A 15,484-nucleotide genomic window follows, 5' to 3' on the forward strand; every position below is an offset into this window, starting at 1 on the left:
ACAGCGGCACGGAATTCCTACTTTGTGAATCACGCTTAGGAGTTTCTAGATCACATCCCGCCTCCTACACACCCACTTTCCGCCATAAATGGTCAATGCAAAGTACTTTATAAATACTCTGCATAATAAGCTAACATATCAGGCATTTCACAAGAAACCATGGCAACTGAGACTGAAATCAAGGTGCTTGTGACGCAGTGGCACTGAAAAACGTTGCACGGTTAACTGCGATGAGGAGTTTTTGTTTATAGCTTGATTAACGTCAAATTTGCTGTTGTGCATCACAGTCAGTCCACCAGTTAGTGATAAGTAAAGTAGCAAGTTACCAAGCTTTGGATTTGTTTTTAATTTAAACATTTTCATGTTTTATCAATAATTCTTGTTAGTTTTATTTCAGATTTGATCAGATCTTTTTTTTATCACTAGTAAAATGCCCTGATATTAACAAACTCCTTTTTCAATGCTTCTCTGAGCCGAAGCTGTAGGTGTTTTGGCTTTTCTGCGGAATGTAAATAGAAGCCAAATAAATGACCTTGTGGTGTGTTTGTGAGTGTTTCAGCTTGTTTCACACCCTTCTGTTCCTCGTCCCTCAAGCGCTCGCGCTTCTCAACATTCACCATGCAAGCTCAAATAATCCTCACTGCCTAATTGAAACAAATGAGAGGAAGGCTGCTCAGATTCAGGAGGAGGAGAAAAACGGGTCCAATGGGGTTAATTTTCCTGCGTGAAGCGGCACGTTGCATTTACGTTCAGCCTGAGATGGAATATCAAAACCAGGAGGGAGTAGTCACTAATTTAGACCGATGTATTCAGACAACAGCACATTGTTAATTAAGCTGCATGTCTAACTTGTTGTTAAATATGAATTTTTTAGTTCATCGGAGTCTTGCTCCAGTCCTAAAACCCTCCAGTTTACAGATGGAAGGGATTATTTTCTTCATAGACTGAAGCCATAATTTCCAGCTCATCTCCTCTTTAGTTTTTCCTTTACCTTTCATTTGTTTTAAGCCTATCTTTAAATGATCACAGTTAAGTTTGGGAGGGGAAACGATTAACAAATTAGTGTTTCTTCATTTCAAATTTCACATTTAAAAATTTTTCTTGACATTTTGACTCGTATGATTTATCAGCCTCTTCCTGGATCTGTCAGTGGTACATGCTGCTCAGGGCCTAGTCCCTCCATGTTGGTTCCTCCACGCTGGGTCCCTGCTGCCTGAGGCATTCACTTAGCAGCTCGTCACTGGAGGCTTTCCTACTGACGTTCTCCAGGATCTGATACAACCCAAACAGAGAACAGTGGTAATACTACTAAAAACTTTTTAGTGAGATTCAGATGTTTTGAGGTACGTGCATAAGTGTCAAGCCTCCTTCACGCTGAATGTGGAACAGATGCGATCATGTTTCCTTTCCACATAGACCAAAAATCATTGAGTCCAATCAGAGCGTTCACACCAGCTGTAGTACGGTGCTGATCTAAATGCGGAGCCATAGGAAGTTTCCGCATGGCGTCAGGTTTTTCTGGATGCTGCATGGGTATTGTCATAAACTTAAAGAAATTACATGAGCCAGACAGGAAGTGAAATGTGTTTCAACAAGGTGCACCTAATATATTTCAAAATAAAGCTCATGTTACATTGTTTTTTGCATCTCATGTTTTATTATTGACAGGGATATTTTACAGGTATATCTTTAAATATTTTATGTCAAATTTTTAATGATTTGGTTCCTTTTGTGGGAGCAGATATCCAGAGACGTTCAACCTACTATCCGCATCGGTATTTAATTGGCAGTTTGTCTGGAAGTTGTACAAAAACTGGAGCGCACCTGTTCCACGCTTGGTATGAATAAAACTTGAGACTCTTATTGTGAAGGATTATTGGACGTGCTACTGAAGGCGATGCTATACAGGGGTCAAAAGGCACCTGTATTGGTGAGTGCCTAGATATTGGTAGTTTACTCAGTAAAAAACACAACCAGTACCATTAAAAATGGCTAAGTTAACTTAATTAATATAGCTGATTTTTATTTTAGTTTACCCCCCACACATCATGCATTTTTTCACCATCGTAGGCAGAATCTTCAAATTCAGAAAGTGATTTTCTTTAGTTTCTTGTGAATTATTTTCATTAATTCAAATTTCCAGGCCAAATACTAATGTCTCCCTTGAGTTCTAGGAGGCTTTATTTAAACACACAGGGCCGAGCCCAGCTCAAGCTGTTCCCCTGAACACCCTGAAGAGTGCCGTTTTGGAAGGAGCTGAAAGAGTTTGAAGTTGGCTGAGTAGCCAGCTCTGTCGGCGCTGTCTGCATCGTGCAGCTTTTACTGAGAACAGGCAGATAAGGAAAGCTTCCCTGCAGACACTCGGTTCCTTTTCGTCCTCTTTAGAAAGCTGTTTTCCATTTCAAAACTCTGAGAGCTGGGATGAGCTGAGAATAATGTGCATTTTCTGTTTATGAGGATGATAATTTTCTTCAGAAATGGTGGGTGGCTTGCTGCGAGCGGGGGTTAGGGGGTGGGGTAGTTTCCCTTTAATTGAAAAGCATCCCTTACATCCAGAAATTTTCAGGAGTTCTGCAGGACAATTAAAGTGAAAATGCATTCAGAAACATGACATGGTGTTTGTTCCTTTTGTCTGCTGTTCTGTCAGCTAATCAGGAAATGTGAAGCTTGCTATCAAAAACTGTATCAGCAAGTGGACACGCTTGCCTTTGTGAGTCCTAATGTGATAGAAAACTCTTATTAACCCTGAAAAGAGCCCACAATATATCCATTAGCAGCAGGGCTAATTTTGTTTTGTTTTTCAATAAAAAAAAAGTTAAAAACTAAAATGTTGGCTTTAGTACTTGATAATTAAGAAGATCACCTCAGCAACCCCTATTTCTCTTTCGGGTCTAACTCAGAAACAAGAAAAGAAATAAAGAAAACCTTCTGTGGGACCTCTGGTAGACAAAGAGAAGCCTGACAAATCAGGCTAATGAAGAAAAAGAAATAAAAACCCTCAAAGTGAGTATTCCGTTAGATGCTATTCAAGGCAGCTACACTAATCAGAAAAACACTCACCTGTGAATTAGAGGGTCAAATATTAGCATTCTTCTTACAACCCAACAAAACAGAATCCCTTGTATCTAATCATCAAGGTAATTCTCAGAAAACACCTTTTTCTGGATTTGTTCTAATTTCTTTAATAAATGCAATAACTGTTTCTAGGATGGCAGTTTAATTTTCGCCATCTGATAGTCCAGCAGCATGCTACTGTTTGCACCATGAAGACACATATCATGTTTTAGCTAAAATCTCCAGAAATCACCTTATTAGTGCAGATAGTTCCTTCTCACCAGAAGATGCTTATTGAACATTTCAATATTATATTATCATGTATTAAATTATTATGATTTTGATGGTTTTGTTTTCTGTTTGTGTAGATTTTCAGCTCCCCACACAATTAGATTTCTTCTGTTTTTTTCCTTTTCTTTTCTTTTCTTTTTCAATGTTTCAGATAATATAAACATAATAAAAACAAGCTACAATTTTCAAAAGATTAGTTCAAAGCATACCGATCCTGTAGTGGGGACATTTTTTGTAACTTACATACAAGGGAACAAATTTATCGGAACCACCTTGGGTCTGTGTGAAAAAAATAATAGCTGCAATGCCCTTGGTGGTAATGAGTCTCTCAGCTACAGTAAAGGGGTGTTTAAGGTCAGAAATTCTTCTTCATGATCCTTTAGTAGAGAGAAGTTCAGGATTCCATCAATTACAGCAACTCACTCAAGTCCAGAAGCGGCAAAGAGGCCCCAGACCATCATAGTTCCACCACCGTGTTGTACTGTTGGTGTGATGATGCTACTCTAAAACCCAGGTGTTCTGCCAAAAATGAGTCAGGTCTTTGCTGTGAAGCTGAGTGCTTTGGTTGTCTCTCGAGACCTTTATCCTACTTTGAGTCGTCAGCCAGGTTATACTGGGAGATGCGGACATTGGCTCCATGCATACCACAATTTTAATCTCTTCTACTTAAACCTTCCTGTTATTGTTTATAAACACTTGATAGATATTTCAAACCTTTTTTTTGCTGTCTTTCTTTTTTTGACAAATTGACAGCATTTTTATTTAATTGTATTTTTAAGTTATTTTAGTTTTTGTAATTGTGTTTCCATTGATGCAAGTTGACTAATCTGTAATAGCTAGACATGTTTTTTTCTTTTAAATTACGCTAAATACAAGTTTGGGTCCCAGGAGGTAAAAGGTCTTGAAGCCATCAGGCCTGGATGAGGTTAGTGGTTAACAAACCACAATGTTGAATCAAAGGATGGGGTGGAGGTAGGGGTTCTTTTTTTCATACAGTGCTCACTTGGTTTATGTATACTCCCAATAAATAAAATCATCATTTGACAACTCCATTTTTAATTTACTCAGGTAATCTTTCTAGGAGGATGACGTCTGATTGCTGATCTGAAACATTTTACTGTGAGAAATAAACCTGTAAGGAGGTGAAAAAAAATCACCATCTTCTCACTTCTGTTTTATTTTAGTACAGACACATTTGCCTCTATTTAACCTGGACTGTCTCACCTACACAACAGTGTTGGCAGAGTGGATTATTTAACTTCTCTCCCACTTTGCGCTTTTTAGTCAACACAAGATTGCGTTTCCTCCTTGGTTTTAGTGTCTAATTCATTTTCTTTTCACTGCTAACTCTCTCAGTCTCTCTCTTTATCTTTCTTCTCAAGTGCCGTTTGATTTCTCCCCCTTGCTTCACCTCCCGCTGCAGACGGAGGCTGACTTACAGCATTGCTCCCGGCGACAGCTTGCCTGTCAGATTCTCCTGTTACTGCAGCAAACACCTCCAGACTACAGAAGACGAGGTGTAGCTTGTTCAGGTGTGTGTGTGTGTGTGTGTGTGTGCAACTGGAGAGAAACCAGACAGCTGTCAGGTTCATGTTGACTAAAATCACAGAGAAACACCAAGAAATCTGATCCATGCTACTTACAGGATCTTTCATCTGAATCTCACTGCAACGTTTGATTAGCGTTTGGTATTTTAGATGCTAAGATAGCTGCTACGTGTAGCGTGGGGAGTGCTGAAAGCGTGAAACAAAGAGACCAGGACGCATTGTCACAGTGAACGTTCCTTTATTAAGACATGTTTGTTCATGGCTCGGTTGGTTTCTTTCGTCTCATCAGCATTACAGACATTCAGAAGAAACATTCTCCACGGCAATGTGCAAACCGGTGTGTGGAAAGGAAAACAGGTACATTCTCCGACTGCGTGCTGGTAGCTTTTGCTGCAGCTGGCTGGCCTTCTGCCTCAGACACATACAATTTATTACATTTTCTCATTTTGTCGGCAGCTCCAAGCACATAAACAACGAGCTTGCTTTAATTTCTAACAATAGAAATAAAAGGGATGTGATGACGTATCTAACAGGTGAAGGCTGATTCTGTGATTGAAAATTCTCAGCAGACCAATTAAATTAGCTTCTGATGCAATCAGACTGCTCTAACTGGGTCATACTGATGCTTCGTTTACTCACCGCAACATCACAGGATGTGCATTCATAGCTACATGTGCTGGGAAACTCAAAAGCAACATAAACACTGATTTTCATCAGCTTATAGCTACAGACATTTGAATCATTTAGTTTGGCTTTGAGCATAGGTAACAAAATCAACTCTCAGGCATATTCTAGGCCCAACAATTACAATTTCGTCCTCTTTGATTTAAAATTTAGTTTGCGGAGGAGATTATTGTGTGATGATTTAAAACAACTTAGAGCCTGAAATATAGCCCTTTCTAACCTTGGGAAATGCATCAATGAGGACACATTATGACAAAGGAGCTCTGAGATTAAATGCATTTAAAATTATTCAATTTGAACCAAGAAAAAAAAATACAAATGAAATATTAATTTTAGACCCAACACTGGCAGATGAAAGAGTTAGGTGGTGGGCAAACAGACAGGGAAAAAAGAACGACTGTCTCATTGCTAACAGATGCTAACTGGGACAGAAAACAAGTCTGTAAAATGAAAAGTACATATTTTTCTTAGAAATAGGGAAACAGATTAACCACAGAACACAGAGAAATCAATAACAAATGTGCAAAGCTTGCAGAAGCTCGTGATTTTGAGAGAACGTAAATATTTGGATTTATCAACCAACACATCTCAGCTTTTAGTTCTCTGAAAACCAGTTTCTCACTGGAAGTGAGCATGTCAACTACTTAGACACAGCACTGTGAGAAAGTACTCACATTTTCAGGTGAAACCACACTGAATGGCTTTTTATGACATGTTTGTTTATGCCAAAAATACAAATTACCTGCAAATATTGTGTAACCAATTTGTACCAAAGTGTCTTGCTGCAGTTCTGTATCAACACATCTTCTATATGTCTTAATTGTTTGCGACTTATCCTGATATTGACTCTTGGAAAATTAGATGCTGTCTTTTTTTATTTTAAATCTCTAATCAGTTGTAGCATGTTTCTTGTAGGGATGCACCGATACCGATACTGGTATCGGTATCGGTGCAGAAACAGATACGATACTGGTATCGGTATCAGTGCCGATACAGATACGATACTGGTATCGGTAAAGGTTAACCGATACCAGGAACCAATACCAATGCAGTTGCTTGAAAACGGCTTCACTGTAACTTGTAATTTCTATTCGCCTAATATTTTAGTTTTGTGATGATTTCCATTCATATATTTTACTTTTTATCTACCTCACAGTCCTTTCCTGTTGAAAGCAGAGAAGAAAGTAAAATCTGTATTCCAAATCATTGCATTTTATTGTGTGGTAGAAGTATAGGTATCGGTAATCGGTATCGGCGATTATTCAGATCCAAGTATCGGTATCGTATCGGTTTGGAAAAAAGTGGTATTGTTGCATCTCTAGTTTCTTGAACTTTCTGACAGAATAGAGTTAGTTTCCAGACACCCTTAGTAACCTATATGAGAAAATTGTTCTACAGATTTATTGAAAATAGTCCAAGTTTCATACAAAAGTGGAGCCCAGCACATTAAGGAAATGGAGAATTCTAGCAACTATTTTGAGATACTTAATAAACTCCCTTGAGAACACTGTTGTTTTGTCACCAATGGTCTTTGCCCAGTGAGATCTCACTGTTTCTCTCCATACTACGTGTGATGTTGGCTTAGATCATCTTCCTCCTCATTGCATCTTGGAAGAGGTGAAATTGAGGCCTTTGCTGGATTAAGCAGGAGGGGGACAGCAGTTTTCGTCACTTCCATGTTGGCTTCACTTTTTTGCAGCTGGAGTTTTCCCCTCGGATCAAACTTACAACTGAGACTCCAAACGTGGTTTCAGGCTTTGTTCGACCTGATTTCATTTGCATCATCAGGTTGATTAGATCCAATTTTCCTTAAGATAGCTCTAGATGACCAGATTGTATTTTTATTTTTTTTTCCCTTGAGTTGCCCTTTGAATATTTTGTATAGACTTTCTCCGTTAGGGAGTCACACCATGTTCGTTTGAACACAGTTCAGATTTTGAGTTGCTACTCATCTTATTGTTTAGAGAGTTTATGAACCACATCCACCAGGATTTGTTGTGCTCTACAGTACATATGAGATGTTCCTCCATCTCTCTGGACTAAGAAGGCATTGTCAGAATACAAATGAAGACAATAAGAGAATTCAGTGCAAATTAGGTCCAATCAACCTCTAATTCTGGTGAAATCAGAATGTTTTTTTCAGACTGAATTGTAAATTTGATCCCGTACAATGATGGGTGAATGTATGAAAATGAAAAATTCAGGAAATGTTTATGGAACAAGAAACAGAAATCATGACATTTTAACAAAGGGGTTTTGAACTAATTGCTTTTAAAAATCATGTCCTCAGTTTTATTTTTCACCCTCTGTTGAAAGTTTACTTGACATCTGTCTTTATGTCTAAAAGAGCAAACGCCATTAGTAAACAGCAGGCAAAAGTGAAAGAAATGACAGACCTTAAATGTGGTTGTTTGTGTAATTTCACTCCAGTTAAAAGACAAATAAAAACAAATTCTTACTGAAATAAGAAAAATGCTTTAAACACTGGACAGCTTTACACTTATAATGTCTGAGATGATAATCTGGATTAACAATTGGGAGTGGGAATAAAATCCACCAAACAGCACTTTTGCAGCTTTCATGTAAAGTTGCTGTCAGTTAAGAGGGTGTTTCACTTTAAAATGGCTGAGGAAGTGCCTCCACTTTAAAGTTTCCTATAGAAACATATAGATAGAGTGGAGCCAGCAACGATTTGGCATGAGGAAAACACACTCTTTTAACCCCTGGACCTGCTACCAATTTAACTGTTCTTGTTGGACCTTTAAGCCAGGGAAGAACTGGTCCCAGGGCAGTAGGACACACACACACACACACACACACACACACACACACACACACACACACACACACACACACACACACACACACACACACACACACACACACACACACACACACACACACACACACACACACACACACACACACACATTAAGATGAGGTTGAAGCAACCACAGTATCAGCAGCACTCCTTGCATTCACACATATGTAACCTTTACCCCTCTAAGTGACACAGTGATGTGGTCAGAGAACCGTTTAAAACTTAAATAACTCATCTTCATTTTCTTCTTACTCTTTTCTTTTGGTAAAAAAAAATCATGGTAACTATTCAAATTTGAAGGAAATGTTTTCACAGCTCAGAACATTTGATGTGAAAATTGAGTACAGCGGCTGAGATATGGTGTTTGTTTTGGTATTGTACACTCTCAGTTTGAATGTGTGAGAAACGGCTGAAAAATTCTCACACAGTATTGCTTTGTTCTGGCAAAGATACTTTCACAATAACTTGTTTTGTTTGTAAATGATTCAACACCACATATTAATGCAGATTATGACAGATGCGGAGAGGTTTTCCCACCTTGGCTGCTCCTGTCACAAAGGTAGGGTTAGCCAAAGTCAGCAACGTGTCTAGATTGGTCCTGAAAAGATAATTCAGTGATGAAGGATGTGGCAATGCAAAGACAAAAAAGAGAATAAACAACTTGGTTTTCATAAAATGTAGTTTTGTGAGTTTTATCAGACAACTCTATTGATAACATATTTTCAGGTATGTGAGACTTTTATTGTGAAGGATAAAACTGAAGTACTACGTTTCAAAGTAGACTAGGGAAGTAGCCCAAAGATCAATGTTGTATGGATAAAGCTGACTGATATTTAAGCATGTTTTTTGGGGCGTAAAAATTAAATCATGTTAACTTCTGATAATTTGGTCTTCAGTCTGGACACAATATCCTTGTTTCATTATTACCTTTCCCTCGGACGTGGGACTAATTATCTCTGGTACAAGTTAATCGTTTTGGGTGTGAAATATTAAGTTCATGTTGTAAATAATGCCACTTTAAATGAAGGCACAGTGCCACAAACAGGAAACAGCAGCTGATGCAGGTGAACATTCTCACCTGGCTGTAGTGACACATGTTTTGTTTGCAGTTTTCTCTGTGTGAACAGAAACTGAATTAAAGAAAAAAAAATAGAAACCCACAAACTTATGAACTAATCGCACCAATGGAACCAAACTCCAGGTGTGAAAATACTTGTTGAACCACGTTACACATCCTGGTACCACTTTGTTTTTTCCTCAAAGCTCCTTGATGGAGCAGATACCTCCAGGTCCTGATCTTCACTTTATATCTGCAGCTTTAAAATTTGTCAGCAAGTAAAACTCAAGCTTAAGTTTTAATGTGTATACTTGACTTCAATTTTGCTTTGATAATCAGCTGAAAAATAATAGTCTCACTGATTAAAAAAAACACTAACTGTTCAATATGAGTCATATTGAACAGTTAGTGTTAGGGTTAGTCATTTTATATGACCTTCAGCTTAAACTAAAATACAGACTGGATTTAGTCAGTGAAATTGTATTAATTTATTAGAACATTATAGACTTTTTAAAAACGTTTTCGTTTAAAAAGAACAGTAAGAACAGTAAGAACCCTAACCCTAAAAAGCAGTTTGTGGCACTTGTGCTTTTACTTGGGCTAGTTGGGTTATTTGCATTTAGAATAAATCTGCACAGTTCATAATGTTGCCAGTTGTTCTTTTGCAAATTTGAAAAAGAAACTCTAGGTTCTCTAGGTGGAGAAATATCAATCCATCCCTCCATCCATGTTGTTAAAATTTAAACGGTCCAGTGAGGTCAGCAATTCATTCAGTCCAAGTTTAGTTTAATCTCTGTTTGTCTTTGACCTAATGGCTTGTTCCCTTTAATAATATGGTCAAACTTTTTTTTGCAAGTTAGCTCAACTCAAGTAGAAAATGTCTGAGGTCAGTTTAAATTGTGATGTTAAAAACGTGCTTCTGGGTTCAACGATTCAGAAGCACTGCTTTGTTATTTTCATCATATTGTGGCTTTATGCTGCTATGAATAAACTACACAAACTCACAGTTTTAGAGAAGTTCTGCAGCATGTTTCACACCAAAATAAATCAGGCGGAAGAGGATGATCACAATATATCCTGACCTCTAAATGAAATATGAAGTTGGTGAAAAACAAAAACAACCATTAATTTTGTCATTTCAACAGTTATTCATGACCCTCTTAGCAAAGAAAGTCATGGAGAAACACATTACTAAGTTATTTCTAAACTCTGCTCTCACTCTGGCTCTCTACATTTGTAACCTCTCCTAGTTTCCCTGAAGGCATCACTGATAACTCTCAGTGTGGCATCATTTATTTTACTCTGCTTCCTCCCGCTGTTAAAGTTCCTCTATTTTTCTCTCATGTTCAGCCTTCTTCCTTTCACAGTGTTTTGTTTTCTTTCCCCCTTCATCAGTCCTGCTTTCTTTCATCTCATTTGCTCATGGCTTTTTATCGGTGTTTTCTCATCCGCAAAGTTGAAAATAACCCCTTTCCTCATGTCTTGTGTCCTGTTTGATCTCAGCAATGGAACTTGAAGATGATCAGGACGATCCTTTTGTACTCCTTTCTGAAGTTGTGGTTCAGTACACCGTAGATGACGGCATTGAGGCAGCTGTTGAAGTATGCCATAAAGTAGCTGGCTGTGAACAGCCACTCGGGAATGGCCCGGCTCAGCCTGGAGTCCAACGCCACCGCCAAGCCGATGAGGTTCAATGGCGCCCAACACACAGCAAAGAGCACAAATACCACGAACATGGTGAGAAAGTTGCGGAGGTCATGAGGTTTGATTTTGGGTCGTGAGTCTGGCTTGACTCTCCGCCGCACCTGGATCACCAGAATCCAAATACGCAGGTAACAGTAACTGACGATGCCAATCGGCAAGATGAAGTGCACCACCACCACAGTGATGGTGTACAGGGAGCTGACCGACTGCGCAAACGTGCAAGAGTAAACCCGTGGGTCATATTGCAGGGACTCCACGAACCAGTTGGGCACAATGGCGAGGATTGTAAGCGTCCAGACGAACATGACGTAGCACATGGTGTTGCTGCTGGAGAACAGTTTGTCGTACTTGAGGTTGTGGCAGATGTAGCAGTAACGATTGATGGCGATCCCGGTTATGTTGAAGATGGAGCCGATGACGCTGAGACCCATGAGGAAGCCGCTGATCTGGCAGTGGATGTAGCCTGCAATCCAACCATCATGGAAGATGGCGGTAAGGACCAAAGGGTACGGATAGATGGCGACCACCAAGTCAGCGAAGGCCAGGCTTACTACGAAGGCATTTCCTTAAAAGAGACAGGAAAAGCAATTATGAACGTTTTGAAAACAATTAGAGGATAAATTATAAGAATATATTTTATTATGAGTATGTTGGAGTTTTAATCCATTAGAGTCTGAACTGGAGGTCGACCGATATGGATTTTCTGCCGATACCTTTGCTGATATGTAGGAGACACGGTCAGCCAATGGCCGACATGTACTGCCGATTTTTATGGGCCTGACTTTAAATCGGCTTACCTAACAATTTGTGTCACTACCGTACAACACTCAGTATATCTTCTTTGGTGCGTTCTTGCTGTGTTGAAATTCTAATTCCATCTTTTAGTTCTTTTTAAAACATAGAAAGGTACCTGCAACGTTTGCAGCCCCAAACAAAACGTTGCAGGTAAATAAAACCTTCAGGTCATTCTTAACATAATACTATAGTATGTGTATTTTAAAACTATTTCAGGTCATTCTAACTGTTATACTATAGTATGTGTATTTTAATACTATTTCAGGTCATTCTAAAAATTATACTATAGTATGTTTATCTTAATACTATTTCAGGTCATTCTAAACATTATACTATAGTATGTGCATTTTAATACTATTTCAGGTCATTCTAAACATTATACTATAGTATGTGCATTTTAAAACTATTTCAGGTCATTCTAAACATTATTCTATAGTATGTGGTTTTAATACTATTTCAGGTCATTCTAAACATGATACTATAGTATGTGTATTTTAATGCTCTTTCCGGTCATTCGAAACATTATTCTATAGTATGTGGTTTTAATACTATTTTAGGTCATTCTGAACATTATACTATAGTATGTGCATTTTAAAACTATTTCAGGTCATTCTAAACATGATACTATAGTATGTGTATTTTAATGCTATTTCCGGTCATTCAAAACATTATTCTATAGTATGTGGTTTTAATACTATTTTAGGTCATTCTAAACATGATACTATAGCATGTGTATTTTGATACTATTGCAGGTCATTCTAAACAGTATACTATAGTATGTGCATTTTAAAACTATTTCAGGTCATTCTAAACATGATACTATAGTATGTGTATTTTAATGCTATTTCCGGTCATTCTAAACATTATTCTATAGTATGTGGTTTTAATACTATTTTAGGTCATTCTAAACATTATACTAGAGCATGTGTATTTTAATACTATTGCAGGTCATTCTAAACAGTATACTATAGTATCTGTGTTTGAATGGTATTTCAGGTCATTCTAAACATAATACTATAGTATGTGTATTTTAATACTATTGCAGGTCATTCTAAACAGTATACTATAGTATCTGTATTTGAATGGTATTTCAGGTCATTCTAAACATTATACTATAGCATGTGTATTTTAATACTATTGCAGGTCATTCTAAACAGTATACTATAGTATGTGCATTTTAAAACTATTTCAGGTCATTCTAAACATGATACTATAGTATGTGTATTTTGATGCTATTTCCAGTCATTCTAAACATTATTCTATAGTATGTGGTTTTAATACTATTTTAGGTCATTCTAAACATTATACTATAGCATGTGTATTTTAATACTATTGCAGGTCATTCTAAACAGTATACTATAGTATCTGTGTTTGAATGGTATTTCAGGTCATTCTAAACATTATACTATAGCATGTGTATTTTAATACTATTGCAGGTCATTCTAAACAGTATACTAAAGTATCTGTATTTGAATGGTATTTCAGGTCATTCTAAACATTATACTATAGTATGTGGATTTTAAAACTATTTCAGGTCATTCTAACTGTTATACTATAGTATGTGCATCTTAATGCTATTTCAGATGGAACGTTCATTATGTCCTGTTCTTAGATAATTAATAGGGCTGCAGTAGCTCAGGTGGTAGAGTGGGTTGCCTCATGGTTGGCGTGTCATGGGCTTGATTCCAGCTCCCGCCAGGGGTATTCTGCTGTTGAGTCCTTGGGCAAGACACTTCACCCAACTTGCCTGTGTTGGTGGTAGTCAGAGGGGCCGGCGTCGCCAAATGGCAGCCTCGCGTCTGTCAGACCGCCCCAGGGCGGCTGTGGCTACAAGTAGCTTACCATCACTAGCAGTGTGTAAATGTGAGAGTGCATGTGCACTTTGAGTGTCCTAAAAAGCGCTATATAAGTATGATGTATTATTACTGTTATTATTATTATTATTATTACTATTATTATTATAAGACCCTTTTTGTTTCAGACATGTAAGGTTGTGCTCACCAGAAGAACAGCTGATAAACACGCATCATACACACATCTGTGACACTTCTGGTCTATAGGGCCTTACATGGACAAGCACCATCTTACATTGGTGATCTTCTTAGTCCCTACACCCCCAGCAGGTCCCTGAGGTCCAGTGATCAAAGCCTACTGGTTGTGCAGCACCAGGCTAAAGACCAAAGGTGACAGATCATTTGCTGCTGTGGCCCCCAGACTCTGGAACTCTCTCCCCCTGAGCCTGAGATCAGTGGACTCAGTGGTCTCCTTTAAAAAGCAGCTGAAGACTCACTTGTTCATGCTGGCTTTTGTATGATCTTCTTCACCACTCTCTCTTAGTTCTTCTCTCACCACCTATCCCACCTTCCTCAGGATCCACTGATTTCCCTCTTTCCTATTCACTCTCTCTCTTTCTTAACTTTTTTCTTTTAAATCCCAATTGCCTATTTTTGCTCATTTTAAATATATTTTTAAACATTTTCTAAATGCTTTTTTATATTTTTACATTTTTTTTTGTTTTTGTGAAGCGCCTCGTGATTTTTATCTTGAGAGGCGCTATAGAAATGACATTTTCTTCTTCTTCTTCTGATGAAGACTGCAGTCATCGGTTGAAACATGTCGAGGAAAATAAAAACTCACAACTCAACCTTACATGTCTGAAACAAAAATAATCGTATTAATTAGTTTGTGAGACAGTTTATATTTATCATGTTTACTTTATAGATTAGACTTGTCTTTTTTTTAATCTTTTATTTTCATTTATTGACAGTAAAATAAAAATACAGAACTAAATTGCTGCAAGCCAAAATGAAAAAGGGGACAGAAAGAAGAAAAACTTATGTTGTCTGCCCCTTTTAACTAAAATAACATTAATACAAATGAAATAATCATGATTCTTAAAGAAATTGAACAATATAGTTCCTGGACTTGTTGGCCGACAAAATCTCTAATTATCATGTTTACAGTTATACTTTTTTGCACCTTAAACTGGCATGTATGAAAGGTGTGTGTGTGAGAGAGAGAGGGAGAGAGCATGTGTCTGACATTGATTTTAGCCTTGTTATTATATTTTACTTATATTTTACTACCCCCTTATGTGAGCTGTCTTTAGTTAGTGCAAAGTCAACACCTGTGCAATGACAGTACAATGATATTGAATCTTGAATTTAAGGACACATATTGGCCAATGTTGATGTATAAAAAATGGTCAAAATGAAGACATGAGACTGCATGTGTTCGCTTTAATCTGTCTGCCTTCATCCCATCAGCTGAAGCTCAGAGCCTCTCTGCAGCTCTGAACACATGATAATGTATTGTCAACTATGATGTTCTCTCCTCAAGGCCCAAGCTTCTCTTATCGTTCTACAGGATTCTTCATGCCTCTGAATAAGGAACACTCGCAGCACGGATTAGTTGCTAAATCAAAAAAAAAAAAGATTTCTTAAATTAAATATGAACTTTTAGACTTATAAGTTAAATGATCATTAAATAAACATTTGTTTATTGCTATTTATAATAATTATAATATAATGA

The 15,484-nt window shown here is 37.6% G+C and overlaps 1 protein-coding gene across 1 annotated transcript in view; it reads right to left on the reverse strand.

The window, feature by feature from the left end:
* Positions 1-9,897: 9,897 nt before the first annotated feature.
* The window catches only part of mtnr1al (melatonin receptor type 1A like), a 38,258-nt gene continuing 32,671 nt past the window's right edge, over positions 9,898-15,484 (reverse strand). The window contains exon 2 of the mRNA XM_015951955.3: positions 9,898-11,723. Coding sequence (XP_015807441.2) covers positions 10,954-11,723 — 770 coding nt within the window. The 3' untranslated portion in view covers positions 9,898-10,953. The remainder of the gene's footprint in view (positions 11,724-15,484) is intronic.

Source organism: Nothobranchius furzeri, chromosome 1, assembly GCF_043380555.1.
Source record: "Nothobranchius furzeri strain GRZ-AD chromosome 1, NfurGRZ-RIMD1, whole genome shotgun sequence".
NCBI classification, from domain to species: Eukaryota; Metazoa; Chordata; class Actinopteri; order Cyprinodontiformes; family Nothobranchiidae; genus Nothobranchius; species Nothobranchius furzeri.